Below are 22015 nucleotides of genomic sequence, written 5' to 3'. Positions count from 1 at the left end.
ATTCGATTTCAATGCCTTAACCACAGCTGCTCCTTAACTCACAGAGAGAACCCTGCAATTATTACTGAGTGTGTTGCAAACTCACATAGCCAAAAGACCCACAAAGCTACAACAAAGGCAACTGGGCTTGTTTTGATTTTTCTCAAAGACGTTTGACTTCTCATCCTCAGGGGCTTCTTTAGGTCTGAATGTTGTTTGAAGATTCTCAGTCATCCAGGTCATGGTATATCCACAGACATCAGAACAACAACAGAATAATAAGGGTTGTTACCAGTACTCACAACCATGCATGTATATTTATTGCTCAATTTTATTGCACAAATATGTAAATGATGCATATATCTGATGATACAAAACAAGTCACTTCACGTGGATGCCGACAAGAAAATTCACTGTCCTTGTCGGTGTCGGACAGTATCAGATTACATGACAATGTATGATCCGATAAAAGCACCCCATTAAGTAGAGCACGTAAAGCATTTCATCTTCTGGCATAGGTAGATGGGTTTACTTCTGCATGATTGTCTTTTTTTTTTTCTTTTTTTTTAAATGTCATTCTTGGACACTAATACATGACAATAATGCACCACGTAAACATACCATTCAAAGCAGTGCTGTGTGAAGCAAAAACATAATACTGCACAGTTCTGAAACATAACTTAAAATAATACCGTCCTTCATTACCGCTTGATTAGATCATACAGATACATACACAGCCCCCTCATGGCAAATCAAGGGTGCTTTAACAAAACAGCAACATAATCTGTTCAATTGTACACCAATGCTGCCGTAAACCCAAAAAACATCCTTTGAAACAATCATAATCAATAAATGCACGCTCGCATCCCATGTAACAGTCAAATAAAAAGTACCGTTCAGTGGTTCCAACAGAAACACACAGGTCCATGTCGTAAAGGCACATGTGGCTTTGGCAAATTAAACACAAACTTTTCCCCTGATGTTTTTAATGGAAATTTGAGGCCGTTAGATTCTTTTGTCTGTTTACGTGTTGATGCTGTAATTAAGACACATTTCTGTATTGTTATTCTAAATGTTCTGAGACGTCATGAGGTTCAATCCAGCTGAACAATCGGGGAGCATAAAAACATAATTTAAGGCACACAAGGCATCCATGGCGAATTTCCCTTAGCTCTTAAACAGCCTTTAGTACAAATGTGAATACAAAAGGCACAAGGGAGACACTGGCTTAAAAACAAAACTAAAACAACAACAACCTCACAGCTTCTCAACACCTGAAAAACATGTGTATATTCAGCCCTGCACTGTTCCTCCATAAAAACCCTGGAACTACAATATTACTCAAAATGATGAATTTGTTTAACTTAATCTTGCCTGTGTAAACAATCTGAGGAAGTCACATGTGTTCCCGGCTATATTTATCAAGTAAAGATTTATATACATATTTTTTTTTTGTTTTTATTTTGGTTGAATAAATGTGGTATCTTGCAAGCATTTTCCCCCACAAACAATAATGGGAAAATAGTGAAAAATAGTGGATTAAAGACAATGTGCATCAAAGTTCATAAAACAGAAATGATCAGAGTCAAAAATCCACAAAGGCCACCCAAACACATCTTCCAGCAACAGCATGGAAGTAAACCTGAAACTTTGTTTTTTCCTGAACACAGTGTACCGGTGTATGAACAGGCTTTGGTCTTTAAGCATTTCCATTCTACTGCACATGTTTTAAACAAAACATTGTGAATCTGTCCATTTACTTGGTCAACCGTACTTCCACTTTACATGTTGCAGTTCTTACATAAAAAAACAAAAAACATGCTGCAGGTCAAAGCACAATGAGCGTGAAAGAGAGAGAGACAGAGGGGGAAAAGGAGGGGGTAGTTCCAAGTGTTGTGATGGCTGGTACCTCTTCTTCACCTGGGTATAGGAGGAAGAGGAGGAGCTCCTCTCTCTTTTTTACCAGGACCTAGAAAGACAAAAAGATGCGGGAGTTAGTATTTCCATTAGTTCTGAAGAGCATCTATTTTTGCTTCCACCAGGTGGCACTGTTTTGTAATTCATTTTAAACTCCACCTCAAATCCACCACCGCAGCGTGATTACATAAACAGAGTTCCTCTATTACAAGATTTGAAATAGAAATAATTCAATTAAAAAGCTGAGATCAAATCATTCAAATATATTTAAGCAGTCCCAAGTGGCCAGTGACAGACAGTGACCATCACAGCATATTTTGGAGCAAAATAGTGAAAGAAATTAGAGTCTATGTTGTCTGTTCACTAGCAGGCAGAAAACAAGTAGCTTAAACTATTTATCTATATATTCAAAAGATGAAAAGCCACTGAAATACTGGGGCATTTAATTAAGTTCTAGGGTTTATAAGAGCCCTGATTCAGCTTGTAAATGCCACCTGGATTAATGACTGGGAAAACAGTGGCTTCAACAAGAGGTGATTGGTCTTTAAGGTAAACCAAAAACTAAATAAAATCTTGCCAGATAGAATCTATACCAGGGAGTTCTCTTCCTCCCCCTACACTGATATTTACAAGATCAATTTAAATAGACTTTCACTGATGAGGCTTTTTTGAGAGTACTTTACCTAATCAGCCACCGATCTGAAGCTTCCGTGTTCATGTGCTTTTATGGTTCGTTTATTCACTGTCAATCTGAGCTCTGGTGTATTTTTATAGTTCCTATTTTCTATAAACTTGACATGTAAGTTATGTGCGTGGTTACATGAATGACTAACCTTTGCCGTCAGACTTAGCGATCTTGCTGGGGTAGGTTTTCTGGGAGGGCACGTAGGGTTCAGGCGGAGGAAGGTCTGACACTGGGTGAAAATTGAACCTATATTCCCATTCATCTGTTGAAGGAAAGAAATTAATATTTAGTGGCTCAATCAGGCTGACTGAACTTGAGGGAAGGGGATACAATATGAATGGAGACGCATGCAGTTTAGGATTTGTGCAAAACTGTTGGAAATTCAACGAATTCAAAAAACGTTTTATGAAAGAGGGCCCCCTGTCACTTCTTGCCTCTACTGCCTTCCAAACCAAACTTACTTCCTTGGTCGAGAGGACAAAAACAACACAAATGGAGGTCAGTGGGTTCCTCTGTCATAGCTGCACAGAGCAGAGCTCATGTGCTAAAAACAACAATGGGGGCAGCAGGTTTCTTTAGTAGCATACAGACTGAAAGAGATGGGCAGTTCTCAATAATAGGTAGAGGTGGTATCATTTGCCTGCAAAGTTAGCACCAGTACACACAGATTTCTATACCAAATTTATTGTTATTATTGCTTAAATAGACTGTGTACCTAAGTCTTTTTTAACAGTGTTATCCATATTATCGCCACTAAGCTCAATAATCATCATTATACAACAAGTAGTTCCGACCAAGCAATCTGACTGGTCAATAAGACATTTAGAACGCCCTCAAATCAGCATTACAGCACGGCTGACTCATCACTAAAAATACTGCTCCGTCAAGTCTGTGTCAACATTGTATCCATCTCCATGGCAACACTGTAACTGTCAGAACTGGGGCAGGAAATGACTGAAAAATACGCTACAAAATGGATTTGCATTTTTGCTTATTTATGCATTATTGAATTAGTTCGGTGATGTCAGAGACCGCATTGAAACATGAACGTCAGCTCAGAGTTCACTCATCTGGGACTTGTGTGGGAATCATTTCTGTTGCTAGGTCATTAGTAAGGTTCGGATTATTTGCTGTAGAGGTGAACTAGGTTACATTACACATAGGAGCCTACTGACTCGACTGATTGTGTTCCAGTTATTAGTTAGACCACATTTATTTCCATGGAAACGGGAAGCAAACTTGCAAAAAAATTTAAATTTTGCAAGCAAAATGTCCATCAACATGAATATATATTTAATTATACGCTTTATTTTGTTGGTAATTGTTGTATAATTGCAATATTACCCTCGAGGGTGTGCTTCGGTGATGCTTGTGGACCGCATCACCGTCGTGCTCAAATAACATTAAAGCACACCCTCTCGGGTAATATTGCTTAAATAATCAACCCTGGTTGGGACTTTTCAGAGATTTACTTACCTTGTATCTGGTTGTGGTTGTTTTGGAAACCGTTGCCCATGGGTGGTGGAGGAGGAAAGCCTCCACCAGTCCCCGGCCGGTCTGGAGGTAAGGGAGGCCTACCACCAGGTCCTCCACGAGGAGGTTCTGGGCCTGGCCGACCAACGGGAGCGGGAGCTGGCGAAGACCTCACACTACCCCCGCCCACGTTGCGACCTGAAGGAGGCGGGGGAGGAAGGGGGCCTTTGGACACAGAAATAACTACTGTTAGCTGATGAAAAAAGAGGCGCTTATTGAAATGTCCTGATTTGCCAATATACTGTATATATTGTTCATCCTCAACAAAGCCATTCACCTGAGCGTACTGACGACTGGTTCCTTCCAAGAGCCGGCGGCCTTTCATTTGGTGGCGGGGGGAGAGGTCCTCCCCTGGCGTGTTGTGGTGTCGGAGCGTGACTGGCAAAGAGAATCAATCAGTTTTATAGTAGTTGTATTTTTAGAAAGGCATATGCAGAATATACAGGATGGCAAGGGTTAAGGTGAATTCAGACAACATTATTATTATTTTTTTTACATTTATTTATTTTTTTAGAAGGAAGCTACATGAAGAAGTTTGCATGATGCATGAACTGTAGCATCATAGAACATCTATTAGATTAGAATCCATGCAAATGTTGACATTGCCACCACAGTAGATAACATGTCAGCAACATTCTGTCGGTGTCCGATGGCTGATAGGAAATACTGTGAACACAGCGGACTCACATGAACTCATCTGTGAAAGCATATCAGTACCTGTTGAGCGAGCTGTTCCTCTGGGGTAGACGAGGTGTGTTGTGGTCGTCCCCCCCGGTCGGGCTGGGTGGTACAGGAGGAGGGCCTGGTCGTCCAGGTGGGAGAGGCGGTGCACCGCCACCAGCTGAGGGACGAGAGGATGAGGAGGGAGGAGGTTTGGAGGTGAGAGCGGGGGGAGGTGGGGGCATGTCGCGGGGCATAGATGGCCGATGACCACCTCCGGGCGCTGGGGGTGGTGGCGGTCGGTCGTCGGGAAGCGGGGGCCTTCCTCCTGGAGCTGGTGGTAAGGGAGGTCTGCTGTTATTTGGGGGTGGAGGAGGAGGCGCGGAGAAGCCTGGCCGAGGCCCTGATGGGGAGCCTCCTGGTGGGGGAGGGAAACCTCCGTGCCTCCCTGATGAAACACTAGGTGGTGGAGGTACGGAGGCATGGCTGGGTCTGGGTCCTCCGGGGAGTGATGGCGGAGATGGGCCCCCGCGAGACGGGAAGCCCGGCGAAGGTCTAGGGGTGTTGGGCACAGGAGGAGGGCCCCCTGGTGAGGAGTCTTGTCTGGGTGAAAAATTTGGGCGACCTTTGGGAATATCAGGGACATTGTTACGGGCACCACCAGGGGCTCCTGGGAGTTTGGGTGGACCAGGAGAGCTGCCGCCACCACCGAAAGGGCTGTGGCCACCAGGACGGCCTCCTGGGGGGAGCATGGGGCCTCGGCTCGGTCCCGAGTCTGGGGGAGAAAATGGTAGAAATTAAGGTCCTAAAAGGTTTAACTTTTCTAGCGCTGTTGTTCATAATAATTAACGTTATTATGTTTTTTAATTTTACCAGATGAGTCTCTGTTTCCTGCAGACCTCAGCTTTGGCATCCCCCCTGCAAACAGGCCTCCTAAACCTCCTGCAGATCCACCACCTCCACCTCCACCACCTCCTCCTCCTCCTCCTCCCCCTCCTCCTCCACCTCCTCCTCCTTTGGGTTCTGAAAAAAAATACAATAAATAAAATACGGCATTAGTTTCTGCGCGGATCTCAGTGTTGTCTGATGTCTGGGTTTGTTCTGCTTATTTTGTTTATTCTCCATATTGTTAATAATTAATAATAGACATTATTGCATTAATAAGAGAAATAAATATAAATGACATGGGATTGACTTACTGTCCAATATGGGTCCACTGCGGTCATTTGTAACAGTTTTCTTTAGTCTCGCGCCTTTACTAATATCGGACAAAAGAGCACACCGTCCTTGCTGCTCTGAACGGTTTAGAGATGGCTTTTCTGTGTTAGCCTGAAACAAGAACACACACATACAGTTACAGATATATACATAACCATAACATGGAGACGAGGGCATGTAGATAAGACTCGGGATGACATGGACGTTTACAGGAGAAGATGTGCTATGACACAATTCATCCACAGGATGTCTCTGCTGAGCAGGGTCAAGAGGACAGAGCAGCAGATGTCACCTGATGGAGAGAGACAGGCAGAACAACTCACAACAGCGAAGGTAGGAGGAGGGGGAGGCCCGGGCGGTGGTGGGGGAGGTGGGGCTGGCATCTTCCGCTCTCCGTTTTATTCTATCTGCACTGGACGCTGCACCCTGAAGAAGATATCACACAAATGTTTAATCACTATTTCGATTTATAATTCTTAACTTTTACTTGTTTCTGTCAACAGCAAGTTCACAACAGTTCACAGGTAAAATATTTGTACATCAAAAACAAGCAGGGGTCCTCACACTGTTTAGCACTCAAATAATAGTTAGATAATTAATTAAGTTTAACATATAAGTTCAATTAACAAAAGACAATGTACATGTGCCATCAGCTGTAGCTCATGTGATGACAGGTAGATGCTAGAATCTGTGTGGGTTATAACCATATGACTGCACTGAACTTTTGTCCTGAAAATTTGTCTCCGGGTTTTGTACACAAGCACCTGTAGTCACAGTACTTTCATTTCCTTCAATTAATGTTGGTGACAAATTTGAGAATCCGTTTGCAGAAACACAGATTGATTTCGGGGGGTTATTTGCTCAACTGTCAATCGATCACAGCCATCTACTGCGGCTTGTTCACCTCAGTTCAACTCCACCCAGGTTTCGGTTGAGGACATTTTAATTTGCTTCACAAAATTGGGTGTGAACTGGAAAACTTAACCAAATTTTTTTAAATTATATAATTTTCTTTGCTGAATGCTTTCAAGGATTTAAAGCAACAAACTGTAAATCCTCCCAAATACTTTGATTCTGGTTTGCAAGATGGTTAATTCATGCAAGAGGTGAAAGTAAACTGTAGACTTTAGCGGTGTGTGAAGGAAACGTTTAAATCCCCCAAAAATACAGAAATGTTTCAGGAACTTAAATTAAGTTCCCGAAAACGGAACCTCAAAACGTGCTGCCACTGTCACAAAGTGAATGGTGTAATATGCAGTCAGTGCAGCAATGATGGTATTACAGCATGACCATTCTAAATGTTGTCTACGAAGATTGTCAGTTACCCAGGTCTGGATACTATATATCTATATATATATATCTATATATATATATCTATATATATATATACTTATTACCTTTCTTGAACATGCTTCAGACCTCATTCAAGTGGCCTCTTAACTACTAAAGGAATCATTTAGACGAGAGACGAATCTCAAAAGATCCATCCTGTGACTGTGACAACGTAGATTTATCGCATTTGCAATAAATACCACCCATCCATGAGCATTATTGCGACACTGACAAGACAAGCATAACCTCACTCGAGGTTTGCCTTTTAATTGCACATTTTATAAACCATTCCGGGAATCTACTGCAAACAAGCTGAATGCAGCGTCAGCGCACATCCATTAAACACTGCAGGCACACTCACTCTTGTTTGCCCAGAGGTGCAGCAAGCGTGAAAGAAGCAACGCAGCTGCAGCTTTCAGGCCTGACTGATTCTGTCTAGAGATCCACTTTAGGATATTCATTTTTGAATCGTGGAATTTAAATAAAATTAAATAAAATGTAATATTAAAAATGATGACAAGAACCTGATACAACACTATATATATAACAGATCCCCATATAAACGGTATAGTCTGGTAACAGACTCCAATCCTCATCTTGGAAAGGACAGTAGCTACAAATGCATGCCTGTGATATCACTTCCATAGGAATCATTTCACCTGTTTTAGCAGAGCTTACAAAGACACTACCTGCACTAAGATCATAGAGGTAGAGCGTGGAAAACTGCCGCAAACTACAAAGAAAGTTAGACAAGCCAGATCACAGGAGGTAAAGGTTAAGTGAATATTCAAGATTCTCACTCACATATTCGGATTTAAACACAAATCAGCCTTTTTCAGGTGGCAAAATACTCACACAGCTCGGCCTCTCACTTCATTTATACTCAGACAAACTCAGACCATCCTCAGGAGGCCTCTTACTTCCTGCATGCTGCTGACAAACAGGAAGTCACCACGCGCCTCCAGCACCGCAGCCATCCGGTTGTCAGGATGATACCTTTACACTAAAGCTACGCATCATTTTAATATGCTCCTCCTCCTCCTCCTCCTTCCTTTTCTCTCTCAAGTGTGCATCCCCACAACATCGCCTTTGTTTATCGCCCCTCTTTCTTCCTCTTGGCTCAACCGTTTCACCAACTTGTCACTCAAACTGTATGCCCTGCTTGCAACGAGCTGTCTTCGCTGCTGGCAAGTTTTGAAGTTCCTGCTTTATGAAACCAAACGAAAAAAAATGAGCAGAGAAAAGTTGAATGTGTGATCACCACCAGCAAACCAACACGAACCCAGTAGCTTCACTTCTTGCATGACACCAATATCAACTCAGGTTACATAGTGGCTGAAATATGCCCATAAACCCAAACCTACCAGCCTACTTTAGTATCAACTGAGGTCCACACAGACAAACATATGTGTTTATTGCACATATCAACCTACTAGCACTACCCTAACACAATATGACCATCTGTGGATAGCATGACAGATGAACTGTTCACGTTTATCTTTAATATAGCCATCAATCCTTTCCGAGCATAAACAATGATGGAAGAAAAGAGAGAGCCAAGCATACACCTGCCATCCTCCCCACAGAGGCTGATGTCTGCAGCAGTAAAGTAGAAAACATTACTATTGCAGAGATCATGCAGGGTCAGCATGATGACCAACTGTGTTATGAGGAAAGTGGAACATACAGAAACCTTATCCATGACATTGTGTAGTTCTTTTTAAATCGGTGTAGAAAAGCTGGAGCAGCCAGTGCAGCTGCATTCAATATTTCAATGCGCTCTGTCTTTTCAATGATAAGACTGTTAACACTCGAGGCTAGACTTTCAGCGTGTGGAACTTATACGGTTACTCATACCGACCTGGAAATACAGCTTGGGACGGGAATCAAGAACCAGTTTCAAAAATACCAAACATATCAGGTTTGTACGCCTTATTACTTCCTGTTCAATCAGTGTTGGCATTTTTTCCTGACAGCTGCACGTTTTAAGCGTCAAGCTCGTGCACCAAAAGCAAGGAGCCTGGACGGAAATGAAGAACCGGTTCTAGACCTGACACAAGTGCCAACTAGCAGCATGCTCCTTATTGAACTTGAATAACCACTCTTATAAACATATCATCCCTCTTGTAATGTTCGTAATGATGTTGCAAATATGGGAAATTAACCATTTTAATTTTATATTTTGATTACACCAGTTAACATCTAAAATACTGACAACATTGTTTACTTTAGCAGGAGAGCTGGTACGCTAACAGATATTTTCTTGGTCCAACGAAACAAAACTAATTCTGTACGAATATTCCCGTATTGTGTCAATTTTAGATGATGAGAGAGATACCTTTGAGTGATTCTGTAGAAAGTGAAAAACAATTGACATAATTATCGTTGGGACCCAGCATGCACTGTGTGTTTATTCTATGAATGTGGACGTACAGGGAACAGACCACCTCCAACCGTGGTCTGAGCAACCAGATCTCACCAGTTAATGCTGGGTGTGGACGGACAGACCACTGCTACAGCTTAGCGTCCGGCTACAACCGGCTCTCCTCACACACCGGCTCCGAACTACACACACAAGGATCAGTGAGGGACTTCATGAAGGATCAGACCAATAAAAATGATCAATACTGACATTGCTATTAATAAAATATGATCCATTTCCATCCCTTGTTATAACAGAGAAGCATTGCCACATACACAAATAAGATGTCTTGCATATACACCCAGGTCTGTCAGATAATGCACGGTGCATTATCTGTTCAATCAAGACATGCCTTGCTACTAATAAAGATTAGGAGGAGAAAGAAAGTTTGGAAAAACAGTGAGACATATAGAAAACCGTTAGTCATATTTAGGCAGTTAAATCAAATTAAACAATCTTGATTAGAGTAAAGTTTTGGCTGAAAAAGACAAACTTTATCTGAACAGGAAATAGAGAAGCTGGCTGCGGATTACTAATATTTGGAGCCAAACTGACAGATGTATATTTCAAACTAGCTAAGAAACACGTTTCTCTTTGGCCTTCTCCTCTGTGTGTAGCCGTGTAGCTATACTAAACTGTTGACTGGTTATCGGGGCAGAGCTGAGGCCGAAGGCCGTCAAGTGTTACATCTGTTAGTTCAAACATGGCCGAGACGCTTTCACGGCGCTGCTCAGGATGCAGTGACTAACAAGTCACCTAATTTCCTGTGTGATGACATGACACTAACACAAGAGCAGATGTAGGACCAGCAGATGATTTACACCAAGTCCCTCACATGTTGAAAGAAAGCGCGATGGAAAACTCCTCCCTCGTTTCAGTTTACTCGTTAGCACTCTGGCCACGAGGCACTTCAGAAATATTTCTAAATTTAAAAAGTGAACTGGAACAAAACGTTAGCTGTGTGTCAGTTACAGATGACGCCGAAGCAGCGCAGACTAAACGCAGAGAGACATGAACTTCCGCTGTAGGAAACAGCCCTGTGTGTTGAAATTTAAAATACGAAGCGCTACTTCTCCCTCTATCGCTTACTCACACACGCAGCCTAATATTAGGCACAATGGCTCCTTTGACAGACGGAGAGAGAGAGGAGCGGGGCAGCAGACATGAGGGATTAAGAGGACACAAACCCTTTGAAGAGACACCGTCAAGACAAAACACGCCGAGTGTGGTTCACATATGTTTCAGCTTACACGTGGCCATAAAACGGATTCTTCATCCTGCCGCTGGACCTCCTGTGCTGCGCCACCTCGTTAGAGTTGCTTCGTGTGCACACATGATTTAAAATCACAACACAGGAGACATTTTTCACTTGAGTATATAAAACGTTTCCTTAACATCACACACGGATACACTACTTGATTACTGACTTGAAGCATCTCATAGACTGAAGTAATGCAATTTGGTGGCCTGATGAGTAGTGAAGCCATCAAATTTACATCAAAAAGTTAAAGTAGAGCAAATTATCTTAGATAAGTATGATATTTGGATTACTAAAAAAAACGTATAGGAACATATAGTTTTGGTATATTATTATGGCAATATCTCCCACGACATTTTACTCAACTCCACCCAAGTTCCTAGAAAACCTGGTAGCAAACGTTATGTCACCAGAAAACATCAGGAAAATCAAACACACCTAGTGTAATCCAATATTTGCTATATCCCTGTCGCCACTGGGGATAAAACTAAATGTGCACTGCAGTCAATCAGAAAAAGATCCAAATCTTGGAGCTCGGGGAAAGGGTCTTTTTGAATGGTTGTAATAAATGTGTCTGAGGTTGTGCAGAAACAGTGCTGAGTGGCTAAGATAACATCCTGTGGTGAGTTCACATGCACTTGCTCACACACATATACACACATATACATACCTTCACAGACCAGCTGTATCTGGCAGCGCATGGTTCTATTGCTCTTATTTTAGTCCTCAACTCAGCGGGGTAATTTTACCTCCTGAACATTCTTTAAACAAAGAATTGAATAAGAATAGATTTCACAATTGAAACATTCACAGATGACTCAAACCAATGAAAGGTCCTAATGTATTTATCTCCGAGGTCTTTGGTAATAACCGTGTGTCTTCATTTATTCTCTTGATATACACGGCTAAACAGAAGATACATTTAATGTGGGCTGTGGCAAAATTTTAGCAGAGTTAGGAGAATCTTTTTAAGTCATCAAATCTAAAGTCTTGGCATGTCAAATATCACGATCTCAGGTTTTCCTCAAAGGCATAAACCACTTCCTACAAAGAACCTTTGGTCCTACAGTGGGAAAATGTGATGTGAAAGGCTGATTCAGCTTGTTCAATTTGAAATAAAAATAAAGCATACTACGTGATGTTTGAAGTGTTGACCAAGCAAGTGGACAACAAAAACACCTACCAGTGCACAGTCGATTTACAAAGTGGCTACAGTGAAAAAAGAAAAAAAAAAAAAGATGCACACAAGATAACTAAGTGGCGAACCACTTGATAGACATTTTGACCGATGCCAGGAAAGGTAATATTAACCATCTACTGACAATTCAGTGTTCTGCTGGGACATTCATGTGGCTGTCACTTAGACATGTACCACCCACCTAGACCAGATCACATTTTCACACCACAAACTGATGAATTATCTGGGGGATGCATTAAAACAAGCTTGATCCACAAAGGCCCCTGCCCTCAACCCAATAATAACCCCCAATAATAACATTCTATTGTCAGACACCACAGGACACCCTCAGAAGGCCCATGTCCATTCTCTGACGAGTCATCACTGTTTTGGGGGCACAAGGGACACCTGTTATGCCTCCAAAAGGAGGAGTCGGCTGCTAGTAAGCACTAATAACTGCTGGACAGAGTTGGCCAGAAACATGTTGACTGGTTTGACTGTATTTTATTAATCCTAGATGATCATGTTTGTACGTTTGAAAATTCAGATTAGATGAAAAGAAAAGGACTAGCACATACACAACATGCTAAATCGGCACGGGTTGGACTTGTACCAACGGTGCACGACGACACCGGAAAGCCTAGGGTCACAGAAACTCATCGGTGGCCTGACACCAGAGAACGGCCAATTGTCAGCTTGGTGTGTCACAACCCTAACACAAACAAAAAGCTATTCAGGATGGAGAAGTGGGCACAATTCAATTGATTCCGGCCCAGTCCCACTTGGTGAAGACCAGACTAAAGTCAGAGAGTGTCCATGACATGAAAGAGCTGAAAGTAAAGCAAGAGCTGCAGCGAAGGCCTGAAAAAGCGTCACCAGCGACCCTAACACTGCAATCGCAGTCACTAACTCACCGAGGGGTTTGACTTTGAAGTCCTAATCTATGGGTTTCTTTTTTACTGAAGTAAACCTGCTTAAATGATAACAAATGCTCAATGTGGTACCAATTATTTTATGTAGAATAAATTCCTGCAGATTATTAAATTATGCGTAACTGTCTGGATTACACATACTTGAAGAGGCTGAGCAATATTTACTAACTTATAAGAACTAGTATATAACATGTGACTAAAGCTGGTCCATCACTCAACACTCTTCCTCCTCTGCTAAGATTCCTGGATTTGCTAACAGATTTGCTAAATTTGCTAACAGATGTTAGTCAGAGGGCTGACGTGGTATATACAGTGTATTATTGCAAAAGCCAGGAGTGGAATTCAAACAGACACACTCTTAGCTTTAAATGGGACTTGACAGAGGCACACCTATTGCAATATACATCAGCAGTGTAACAAATAATTTGATGAGCACTAATAAAAACGACCCTATTTGGATCTACCCATTTCTATCGCTCACCACTTCGCTATGAATCTATAAATCTGACAGTTATAGAGAGTCAACTTACTCAATCTGTGTCCATAGAAGAATCAGCAGTAGGTTCAGAAGACAGTAGAAGAAGCACCTTAGTTCATTCCTCATAAAAAGGCAAAAAGTGAAGAGCAGCAACATGCAGCTGAAAACAGAAAAAAGCAGAAGATTAGCTGCATCTGAACGCCTCTGAAAAACATTCAGTACTGGGTATAACTTCTTGATTCCTCTTCCTCTAAACTGACATCACAAATTCAGAGAAGTCCCACTTCAACACATATCTTATATGCGGCACACACACTACTTCTCCTTTTTCAGTTCCCCCACCTGGGCGAGGGGGGAAGGGCGGTGGAGTTCCCAGAGGGGATGCGGATTAAAGCGAAGTCTGCAACAAGATTATAGGATATAATATACGTAAATGTGACGTTTGTGGAGGGCATTTGACACATTGAGAGAGTGCATCTATCCACTGAAGCTGCTCAATCCTGGATTGTTTCATCGAGCATTTAGCTTCTCACATTGAAAAAGTTATTTTGTTGACACAAACTTGATGATTAGTGACAAATGCCTAAAAATCAAACTGGGCGCAAACTTCATTGTTTTTAAAAAAAAAATGTGTATCACACTTCTCCATTTTATACCAAACTGATAATGATCTCCTTCTCAAGCGAGCATGTTTGTATTCGATGGCAGACAAATTGGGCAAGACAAGCAACAAGTGCTCTCGTTCATCGTGTTACAATGTTAAAAAAAGGAGAATGAAAGAAAGAGAAAAAAATCCGTATGCACTAAAATTGCGTTTGATACACAATGCACACAATTGGCTGGGCACTTTACTTCCTCTGTGAGCCCTGAGAGCAGAAGAGAAAGAAAAGCTGACGAGTTATCAAAGCGGAGAGGCGATTATTCACTTGCTTGCTGTACTCTATATTTAACACCAACGTTTGGCTTTCATTTTGACCCATGCACACTGATCTCACCACAATGGCAAAATATAAAATGCCACGGGAGAGATGGGGAGAGAGCCGAGGTGACAGATTACAGAGTTATCAATTCTTTATAAATTCACTGCATCCTGCATATTCTCAGGAAATTGGAGCCCAACTGTTTTACTTTGCTCATAGAAAATGAAGTACAGCTGAAAGTGAATTGATCCCAGCCCATATTTCTGCTGGACAAAAGGGGGTTAGCATAGCTCCACAGCAGCCGCTTCCTGAGCTCTCAGTGTCACACTTCCTGCCTCGCAACACAGTCAGAGGCAGTCTGCCAACCCACCATCGGCTGCACTTCAGTACTCGCACCTCCTCGTTCCAGCCAACTGCAGCAGCGGCAGAGCTGCGTTCTAAAGAGACACCTTGGACCTCTCCCGTGTACTCAGCTGTTTTTTTTTGTTTTTGTTTTTTTTTTTACCAGACTCCAGTGAGGGGAAAATCGCGTCTGAGCTGGTACTTTAGTTAACCATATAAAAAGGCCACTGTTCCCCACAGAGGCTGCTGCAGTTGAGTAATGCACCAAGAAAGCACGCTCACACTGTTAAATCAGCACATAGCCTTCACCAAAACCAAATGGGCAGCAGGAACTCCACATGTGAAGAGCCTTTACTGTCATTTCTGGTTGTGAAACCGATACAGCCAGACTGACTGGAAATGAAAGAATCTTCCAAAAACCATCCCCATGAAGAGGTTAAAACACAAGAGTTTGTTTCACCAACATCTGGGCTGTTCCTGAAACTCTTCACCTTTTCAGACACAGCATTGGGCACCGCAAAAATGTCAATAACTGTTTTTTCCGACCCTGTCTAAATGTGCAAGTATGAAAAAAACATTTACATTAGAATACAATGCCATGCAGTATGTGGACGTTAGGTGAAACATAGCTTTAGATGACTCAGTACAGCTTTGAGTGTGGTAGGAAGAAAGGTCAAACAGTTACCAGGTCTTTCACGTTTTCTTTTTCCACTTTTTCTGGCCACCGTTTTTCCTTTTCTGCTATCCTGTATGATGTCTGAGAGGTTTTCCCATGACATAATGCTCTGCTCTGTGACTGCACCATCAGCAATTCAGGCTGTAACTGTAGCAGACCCCGATAACAAGATAAGGAATACTCTTGTATCATATTCAGCTGAACAGCAACAAATAAGGCTCTAACAAAAGGAACAGTTCCACATGTACTGGCAGAGTGAGAGGAGAACATGGATATCAGGCTTTAGGGAGAAACAAATGATACAATAGGTGTCAGTGAGGGAGACTAATTCTGCCCAATTCTGCTACAGAGCATGACTATCAGCTTTCCTGTTTTCAGTCTTTGTGCGACGCTACAGTAATTTACGATGGCTTCATATTTAACTGACTAAATACGAGAGAGATATTGATCTTTTAAATCAACTCTCCAAGGGCATCTAAATATATGAATTCTTTACAACGTTAAACCTCTGCTTTACCAACATAGCCCTGAAACCACACTAACGTCCACACCCACAAATTATCTTAAGTAAGTTGGTCTGGAGTCTTTTCATTGGAAACTGATTATGCTACAGCAAAGACCTCCCCGGGAACACAAGTACTTATAGCAGGCTTTATGCTGTGATTTACCAACCTGTCGTCTGCACACTATGCAGAGGGAAATATAAATAATCATGGCATAATGCAATCTGTGCAAACCAAAGAGCTTGATGCCTTTTAAGGGCTGTCGTGTTATGTTTTACTGCATTTGTAATGTTGCACAATCCCTGTATATTCTACAGAGCCACATATTATCACAGAATCAGAATTTTTCCAAAGCAAGGCCGTGTCTCGGTGCTTTCAATATTTCCTCTCTGTTACCCGTTTACATAAGCGCCAACCTTGAGCGGAGCCTCAGCGTTTCGCAAGATCTTATAGGCATTTTCACACGTACACTGCAGGCCGGAACGACATTCAAGACATTAACTACAGAAGTGAATGTGTAAATGCAAATGTCTGAATCGGTGGGTGCGGACATGAAACACACTTCACTTGCCATCTCTCTAGTAGGCTGACAGCGGCCGCGCTTATATGGACGATATATCTTTGCCAGAAATATTTCGGATTCTAGGTTCCGACTTGACTGTTTACATGGATGCTTAATGAAACGCCCAAGATAAGATCTGAGGGGGTGCCTAAAATAACTGCAAAATATCAATCAGAATACTGTTGTTTCTGCTTGTTGTGGAGCACCAAATCTGCCTTATATACAGAACAAGAATTGACAGCATTGACTTCATTGAATAAACAAAATGACACAGACAGACCTGAGTTTTTTACACCAATGTTCACATTGAGTCGAACTCCATTCATTTTTTTCAAATGCTTGCCTGCTCAACTCGTTCTGCTACCTCCGTGTCGCTGTCCTTTTTGGAAACTGGTCTTGACAACTGATATTTAGCGAAGAAAGAATGGATTTATTCTAACCAGAGTGAAACGATCAGATAGAGAGTTTACATGGTTATCTGGAGCTTAACTTTTCCCATTGGATGGCCTCCAAATAACCCGAAGCCAGTCTGCTTTGACTGACGTGTTCGCTAAAAGCATTTTTGTTCTGATTACAGTTGGTGCAACGTCTGATTGAGCTTTAGGTGTCACAAGACCAGGTAACTGTCTGTAAAATTCACAACTCATGAGTGTCAGTGGCGTCCTGCACAAACCGTCTCCTGTTGTCTGCTGTGGACTTTAAAGGACAACTCCTCACATTGTCCTGAGAAGCAGCTCCAGACAGGTCATGTGTCGGTGAATTCGGAATGTGGTACTAATATTGATTCAAATGAGATTCAATGGAAAAAATTACAAAGGAAAGAAATGGGTGACAAGAGAAGAGAAGAGAAGAGAAGAGAAGAGAAGAGAAGAGAAGAGAAGAGAAGAGAAGAGAAGAGAAGAGAAGAGACCCCCATCCTGTATGTCACAGTCATATGAGCATTAGCACACTCGCCTGCAGGCTACTCAGTCACTTAAGATGCTTTGTGATCACACATCAAACCACATATGACTCATATACCGAAGGCTGAGCAGAGATGACACAAACTGTCATTCAAATGCAGAGTGAAAACTAACTGAACGTCTGCAACAGATAAGAGTTTTTCGAAAAGTAAAGATACCCCTGAAAATTAAACGACGTAAAATCCAGATTCCGGCTCTTATCAGAAACCCACAGATGCATGCAGTATCCAGTTGCGCAAAATGTACACATCCATTAGAGAGCTATTACAAAGCCTGGATTGTAGGAGGAATACCAAGTGTAGCAATTTCACCACTGGGGCATTTCCTGGCCATATAATTCATTGCTTAATTTATGACTGTGGCTGTTGATGCTAGTTACATTAGCAACACAAGAGGCACGTGGTCATGAGTTGCAGCGCTGCATGGACGGAGTGATGCCAGGATCACATGCTTTGCACAGGAAATGAGCCGAGCACAAAAAGGCAGCGACGTAGAGCATTATGTTTCTACAACTAACCACAGGCTGTAATCAAACGTGAGCGGCTCTGTTGCTGAACGCCGTCGCAGTTCTGTTCACGTCCGGACTGACAGTAGGAGAGACTGAGATCACGATCACACACCATAGATTTGTGTAAATGGAAGAGCAGGGAGACTATAGTTCACCCAGCCCCTCACTTCCTCGCCACCACTGGGTCCGTCCCACTTTGCTACTGAGGAATGCCAAGAACTCCGAAGTAAAATGAGCTAAAACTAGTTCTGTGACAAAGCATGTGAATGACAACACCACCAGAGGCAACGTGAGCACATTTGCGAGGCTCTTCTCCACTCTGTTATAACCAAAACACTTCTGATGGAACCCTAACATAAGCTGTCGGGCCAAGGAATGACTGGAAAGCCTCAGCACAGTGCTGATGTTCTTGCTGGGACTGGGCCAGAGCAGGAACTAGGGCAGACCAAAATGAAGAAACACACAAACACACTGCAAGTCTGTGGATAGATTTCTGATTAATGCATCCAATACTAAGTTTGATCACTAACAGCTTTGTCTGTCTCTTTTGTCACTATGCTGAGGTCAAATAGTTTGTTTTAAAACCTCCCGCAGAGAAAAAATAAGTTTTTGTATGTTTTAGCTGCGAAAGTGGCTCCTCTAGTATCCAAAAAAACAAACTGAAACAAGGACAGGGTCAGATTCCTCCAAATTCAGGTAAGTATATGGTCATTTTCTGAATCTAGTCACGCAAGTTTCAGGAGGGCAGCACCCACAGATGCTCCATCTAAAAAGTCCAAAAAGTCCACCAGTCTTTTAGAACAGAAGAAACTAGTTGGATGAGTGGAGAAACATCTTAAATAAACCATACAATACGAAACCCAAATAAACCATACAATTTGAGATGACCTTCGCTCCAACTTGTTTTTGTTTTTTTTTGGGAAGTACTGTGACCCGGATGACCGAGAACCCTTCACAAACATTGCTCCTCCTGGTTCCTAATGTCAGAGTGACATTAACTGGGAGAGACCAGCAGCACCTCCATCAGTGATCAATCAATCATTGAGTATATCTCAACCAAAAAGTCAAAGCTTAAAAGTTGCGATATGAATGCAGTCCCTTTCCCAGTTGAGGATACTAGACTTCAACAGAGTTTTTAAGAGCCAGCACTCACCAGCAATAAAACCTGCCTCTCTCATGTTGAGTGGAACAAAGCTCACAGAGCCGTTGTACGGCAGCGTGTTAGTTTGGACAAACAGCTTCCTTGCTGATCTTGAATGCACGAATCTTTTTTTAACAGAAGAACCAACTTTGCATATGCACTGATGCAGAAACATAGCGACAGCTAGCATTATCTCTCTGTGTGTGCAGGAACCACTTAGACAAATGTCAATGTACTCATACTTGTGTCAAAATTTAGCTTTAGTGCCGGATGGTCAAACACGTATTATACCTATGATGTTTCCTGGACCATTTACAGAATCATGTTACGCTGAGGTTAATTCCAGTGTTGCACAATTTATTTTATATCTCTTCTATCGTGCTTGTAGATGTTCATCAGCAACAGCAGTGAAAGGACTAATCGGTATTAAAGCTGAAAATGCACTCCCTTGCCAAAACATGAGGTACACTATTGAAAAAAAATGCATCCCTATATAGCAGATGTAATATTCAGTTTATGCTGAAACAGCGTAATTCAACTGGAGGATCATTCTGGAGGATGTAGTGTGTGGTGCTGTTAAACTGGAATTAAGTTAAAGAAAAAATGCTTCCGTTATTTAGGGAGACCACTAACTAATCTGGGAGAAAGCTGGTTTAGTTGAGAATCTAAACTGAGTTTCCACTGACAATGCGGTGTATAGAGTTGGGGCTGTGGGACAAAAAAAACCCCAGTTCCATATCTACATCCACACACACAATGTATGCAGAAAGTGCCTCTGTACTGTCCTCCTTTGAGGATTTAAGTTGGTTTCGCACCACTCAAAAATAAATTCTGCTGTGCATGTGTGAAAACCAGTCTGTCAATTTCCTACAGTGGCAAAGAAAACAATACCCAGCTGAAACAAAAGGGGAAGTTCTGAAAACACGTAGAAGATCGGACGAATGCACCACATAGAGAAAAGCCACCACAGCTGAAACTTCTGTTCAATAAAGTCAATCCATTTAAAATGAATCAATATAACTATGTCAGTCAGAGCTTTACGTATCTGGTGACCTGCTACGTGAGAAAGTGACAGCGCAGTGGAGACGAAGAGGAAACACCGTTCTGTACACCAACAGATGAACAGACATCTGAATTCCTCTATTCAAACTCCGTAAACAAAATGTTTGTAGAACCAGCTCAGGCTTAAGTAACAGCATGCAGAGTGGCTGCATACTGCACAATGGCATTCCGTCAAACAGGTTGTGAACCCGCTCATACTGTACATGCATTGCATTTCCTACTGTGCATCTTAAGAGCGTTTTTCTGTGCATGCATGTGTATGCAGCCACCACCTGTAGATCTCCATGCTCCCAAACTGAAGATAAAACTGAAATATGTGAAAACACTGCAGCCGTTCTCCGCTGCTCCCCTTGTAACTGCACAACTCAAATACATATTATGTTCAGTTATATGTGAATAGTTACATCCTCTTTTTGAACACAGGGTTTGTTTTTCATACTGGACCAATATTTCATGATGGGAAAAAGGAAAACCCTTGGCCTGCTGCCAAAGCCCCTGCCAGGTCCCTGTAAGAGATTGTAATCGTGCAAATGTTTCCTTTGACGGTGAAGTAAACTGTTTGCCTCAATTCATTCGCCATCACTGCTGGAATCGCTCCCAGCTGCCTTCTGGAAGATGACAACTTTCTCGTAGCTTGTAAACCGAGCTCGGGTCTCACGGTTTCCGCTTGAGTGAAGCTACTCTCCATACACGCACACAAAGACGAAAGTTTGACCGAACTCAAGATAATGTTTTCTTAACCTACCGCTGGAAGTGTGAAACGCCGTGCACGGACAATAATCCTTCATCGACCGCCTGTATACTGTGGCTGGTGTTGAGGACCGCTGTGCAGCCAATCCTGAAGTCTGCAGAGGACTGGCAGGCAGGCAGACAGACAGACGGGCCAGCTCAACGGCCCCACCCAGAGCCATATACGCACTGGGTCGCGCGAAGACCTCTGTGGAAAAATATGTGAGGAAGTGCTTTATTTTAAGGCGAAAGAGGTAGTTGCGTCGCGTTCCCAACATACATTTTACAAGCTAAACCAGTCTATTAATAATACAACAAGCGATATTTTAAACAGCAAACAATGAAACGAATCAATGTGAATGCAATATTGGAAAAACAAAAACAATCGCAAAACATTTCTCCATAGCTAATGTAGCTAATGTCACGAACTTGTAAAAGACGTTAGCCATACAGAATGCCAACATTTGTGTAGCTCGTTAAAAAAGTATCTACACTAGTATATTCAGCTATTTAGTACAGGTATCTTTATCTAAAAAACATAACAAACTGGTATGAACTTATTGTTTACAAAAATCTCCTTAAGCTAACAAGTAAAAAATATATATTTTTATAGAGTCCCTTTATTTTGACTGAGCAAGAAGCTACATTTTGATAAAGAATACAACGACCCAACATTGACTTGGAAAAAGCTTGTATCAGTTAGATTGCTGCTGTGTTATATTTTATTACCGAACTTTCTGTATCTACCCTTCTGGCTTTGGTTAATGCAGCTGTTTCGGCTGAGTCTCTTATCCGGGCCTTTTAGCAGTGATGCAATGTTTCCAGATGTGGAACAAGCGAGGGAGAGAAAACACTGTATTAGTCGAGGGAGTTATTGTTTTTAACAGTTATTTTCACCAGATATATAGTTATACATAGAGATATGGATATTTACGTGAATGTTTTTTTAAACATACATATAACAATTGGGTAACAGGACCATATTTTTCAACTTTTGCTAAGACGGCAGATATTTGTAT

The 22015-nt window shown here is 41.9% G+C and overlaps 1 protein-coding gene across 4 annotated transcripts; it reads right to left on the bottom strand.

The window, feature by feature from the left end:
- Positions 1–277: 277 nt before the first annotated feature.
- On the bottom strand, positions 278–21176 carry wipf1b (WAS/WASL interacting protein family, member 1b). 4 transcript variants are annotated; one of them, XM_047602702.1, is made up of 10 exons: positions 21013–21176; positions 13644–13751; positions 6316–6418; positions 5974–6103; positions 5648–5797; positions 4832–5549; positions 4392–4492; positions 4058–4279; positions 2730–2843; positions 278–1948 (listed from the first exon to the last, which is right to left on the bottom strand). In XM_047602702.1, exons 3-10 carry the CDS (start codon positions 6373–6375, stop codon positions 1896–1898), a joined length of 1548 nt encoding a protein of 515 aa, XP_047458658.1. In that variant the 5' UTR covers positions 6376–6418; positions 13644–13751; positions 21013–21176; the 3' UTR covers positions 278–1895. The 4 variants fall into 4 exon arrangements, with proteins under 4 accessions (XP_047458658.1, XP_047458659.1, XP_047458660.1 ...); XM_047602703.1 differs by lacking the exon at positions 13644–13751 and having other exon boundaries at positions 21013–21163; XM_047602704.1 differs by lacking the exons at positions 13644–13751; positions 21013–21176 and adding an exon at positions 8129–8206.
- Positions 21177–22015: the final 839 nt, after the last annotated feature.

The sequence above is a fragment of the Mugil cephalus genome, chromosome 13 (assembly GCF_022458985.1).
Source record: "Mugil cephalus isolate CIBA_MC_2020 chromosome 13, CIBA_Mcephalus_1.1, whole genome shotgun sequence".
Taxonomy (NCBI): domain Eukaryota; kingdom Metazoa; phylum Chordata; class Actinopteri; order Mugiliformes; family Mugilidae; genus Mugil; species Mugil cephalus.
Note: the sequence above shows the minus strand (reverse complement) of the source record. Positions and strands in the feature narration are given on the sequence as shown.

Coding starts and splice junctions, on each gene's coding strand:
- wipf1b (XM_047602702.1), bottom strand. CDS start 6,375: ATGCCAGCCCCACCTCCCCCACCACCGCCCGGGCCTCCCCCTCCTCCT. Junction 6,104..6,315: donor CTCCTCCTACCTTCGCTGTT/GTGAGTTGTTCT, acceptor TTCTTGTTTCAG/GCTAACACAGAAAAGCCATC. Junction 4,280..4,391: donor CCAGTCGTCAGTACGCTCAG/GTGAATGGCTTT, acceptor CTGTGTCCAAAG/GCCCCCTTCCTCCCCCGCCT.